This window comes from Populus alba, chromosome 2, assembly GCF_005239225.2.
Source record: "Populus alba chromosome 2, ASM523922v2, whole genome shotgun sequence".
Lineage (NCBI taxonomy): Eukaryota > Viridiplantae > Streptophyta > Magnoliopsida > Malpighiales > Salicaceae > Populus > Populus alba.
In genome coordinates this window covers 1743592-1745714 of record NC_133285.1, presented here as the reverse complement: position 1 = coordinate 1745714, position 2123 = coordinate 1743592, and the positions used below count along the sequence as shown (strand labels likewise).

Below are 2123 nucleotides of genomic sequence, written 5' to 3'. Positions count from 1 at the left end.
TATTGGAAGAAAATACCCCATGGAAAGGAAATGAGAGTTGTGCTGCGACATGGGTTTTATTTATTTAGTTATTTTTGCTAATATATTTCTGACAAAATATTCTTCTTAGGTGTCCGTTAGGCACCATCTTTAACAGTTTTAACGGCCAAGCTGGGAAGATCAAACCCAGAGATAATATTGCAGCCCAAGCTGCCAAAGACAAAACCCTAATTAAAATCAAGTGAAAAGTGCGATGCTGTGCCTGTACAAGCTCCTGCATGAGAGAAAGAGAGGGAGAGAGTAAAAAGGGGATTAACCCTATTGTATTCCTTGCATTAGTTCTCTCACAGGGTACAATTTTAGTGGTTGGCTAAATTTCAAACACCACTGTGAGGAAAACTTCAAGCTTCGAGATTTACAAATCTAAACTTGGTGATATTTCACGGGGGTTTTGATCAGTCAGAGTCACCGTCAAATTAAGAGGGCAAAAAATTAAAACTTTATAAGAGAAAATTGAGGAAGAGAAGCAGTGAAGCAGCTTCATCTCTAAGTACCATGCCTTAATTTTCTCCGAACAAACCATATAGCCTAGCTAGCACTGATGCAGCTTCCTCCAAGCTCAATATCTGACCAGAATGGACTGAAGAACAACTTCTTCACAAGGAATAGTGAGGCCCATGTCATGATCAAACCCAAATTCTTCTTCTGCTTGTTGAAGCAAAGTTTGAAACTCGGGTCTACTTAAGATAGAGATAGGCACAATGTATCTGCTTCTGTTTTCACCAACATATACTACAAAGTGGCCTTTCGGGACATCCAAGGGGAGGCCTTCCTGGTCATGATAACCTTGTTTCTTTCCTAAGCTTGAGCACCTCTTGACGATCTGCTTGATAACTGCTGTTTGAGGCAATTTGTGTGATTTCCTGATAGCCATTTTTCAGAGAGTGAAGTTAGAGAGAGAAGAGAGCTTTTTGGGGTTGTGGTAATTAAGAGTTGTTGAGGTAAAGCGTGAAAAGGTGGAGGGGATTGTGAGGGTATATATCGTGAGACTTGAGAGGCAGAGAGAGGAGCAGAGTCATGTGGGGTCGTGGGGCAAAGGACAAACCAGGGGTGTTTTTTGGGTCTGTCTGACCTTGAGGACATGCTGGGTATTTAGCCCACTGGGTTTACACCACCTTGTAGTCGTTCCTAGGGACATCACGGGCCCTCTCCATCTTTCTTATATTTACACACACTAAATTTGGGAATTCACGTTACATCATGGACCGATTCAATTTTTTTAACATGAAAAAATGTTCAGATGATAATAATATTTATAAAAAAATAAAAAAAACCCAATACTCAGGTTATTAACTTAATTATATCTAATAAAGTTGGTTAATTTAACAACTTGATTTAAACCGAAAACAACAATAGTAAAAGATCATTAGAAAACACCTGACAATAATTAACTAAAAAAGTAAGTCATCTATATCATACATATAAGAAGATAAAAAAAAAATAAAAATTGTTGGAGATCCATTGTCACTCCACCTTAGACATCACTCACAACCAAAAGAATTTGCTAAGATGGTTCAAACTTAGCTACATAAAGATGCAAGACGACATAAAAAAAGGTCACATTGTTTTGCTGGAGCAATGTCCTAGAAAAACAAACTAAATAAAACATAATGAAGTGAGTATATGTTCAATCAATCAATTCTATTCCATTCAAGAAAAATATTTATTTTGAAAAAAAATATATTTAACAATAAACAAAAAAATAAAAAGACCCAAGATAATCCAACCAAATAAAAAATATAAAGGATGTATAAATCATATAAAAAAACAAAGAGCCCAATCCCTAATAAAATAAATATCAAATGATAAAATTACAAAAAAAAAAAAAGCTTAAAAGAATGATAAAAAAACCAAAGTAACCATTAGCGAACGTCCTTAAACTGGGTTAATTTTTTCAATTGCAACCCATGAAATTACACAATAGGTTTAACTAAGAAGCTTAAATCCAAATCAACTAAATATTGAATGATGAAATTGAGTATAAAAAAATACCAAACTAAATATTTTGGCAAAGCAAAGAAAAAAAAAAGAACAATAAAAAGAATGAGAATAAAATTTAATAGAAAAAAAAATGATCGAGCTAA

General features: G+C 34.4%; 1 protein-coding gene across 1 annotated transcript; it reads right to left on the bottom strand.

The window, feature by feature from the left end:
* Window positions 1-277: 277 nt before the first annotated feature.
* On the bottom strand, window positions 278-1005 carry LOC118052722 (protein SMALL AUXIN UP-REGULATED RNA 51-like). The gene has a single exon (XM_035063747.2). The coding sequence runs from the start codon at window positions 911-913 to the stop codon at window positions 599-601; it is 315 nt and encodes a 104-aa protein (XP_034919638.1). The 5' UTR covers window positions 914-1005; the 3' UTR covers window positions 278-598.
* Window positions 1006-2123: the final 1118 nt, after the last annotated feature.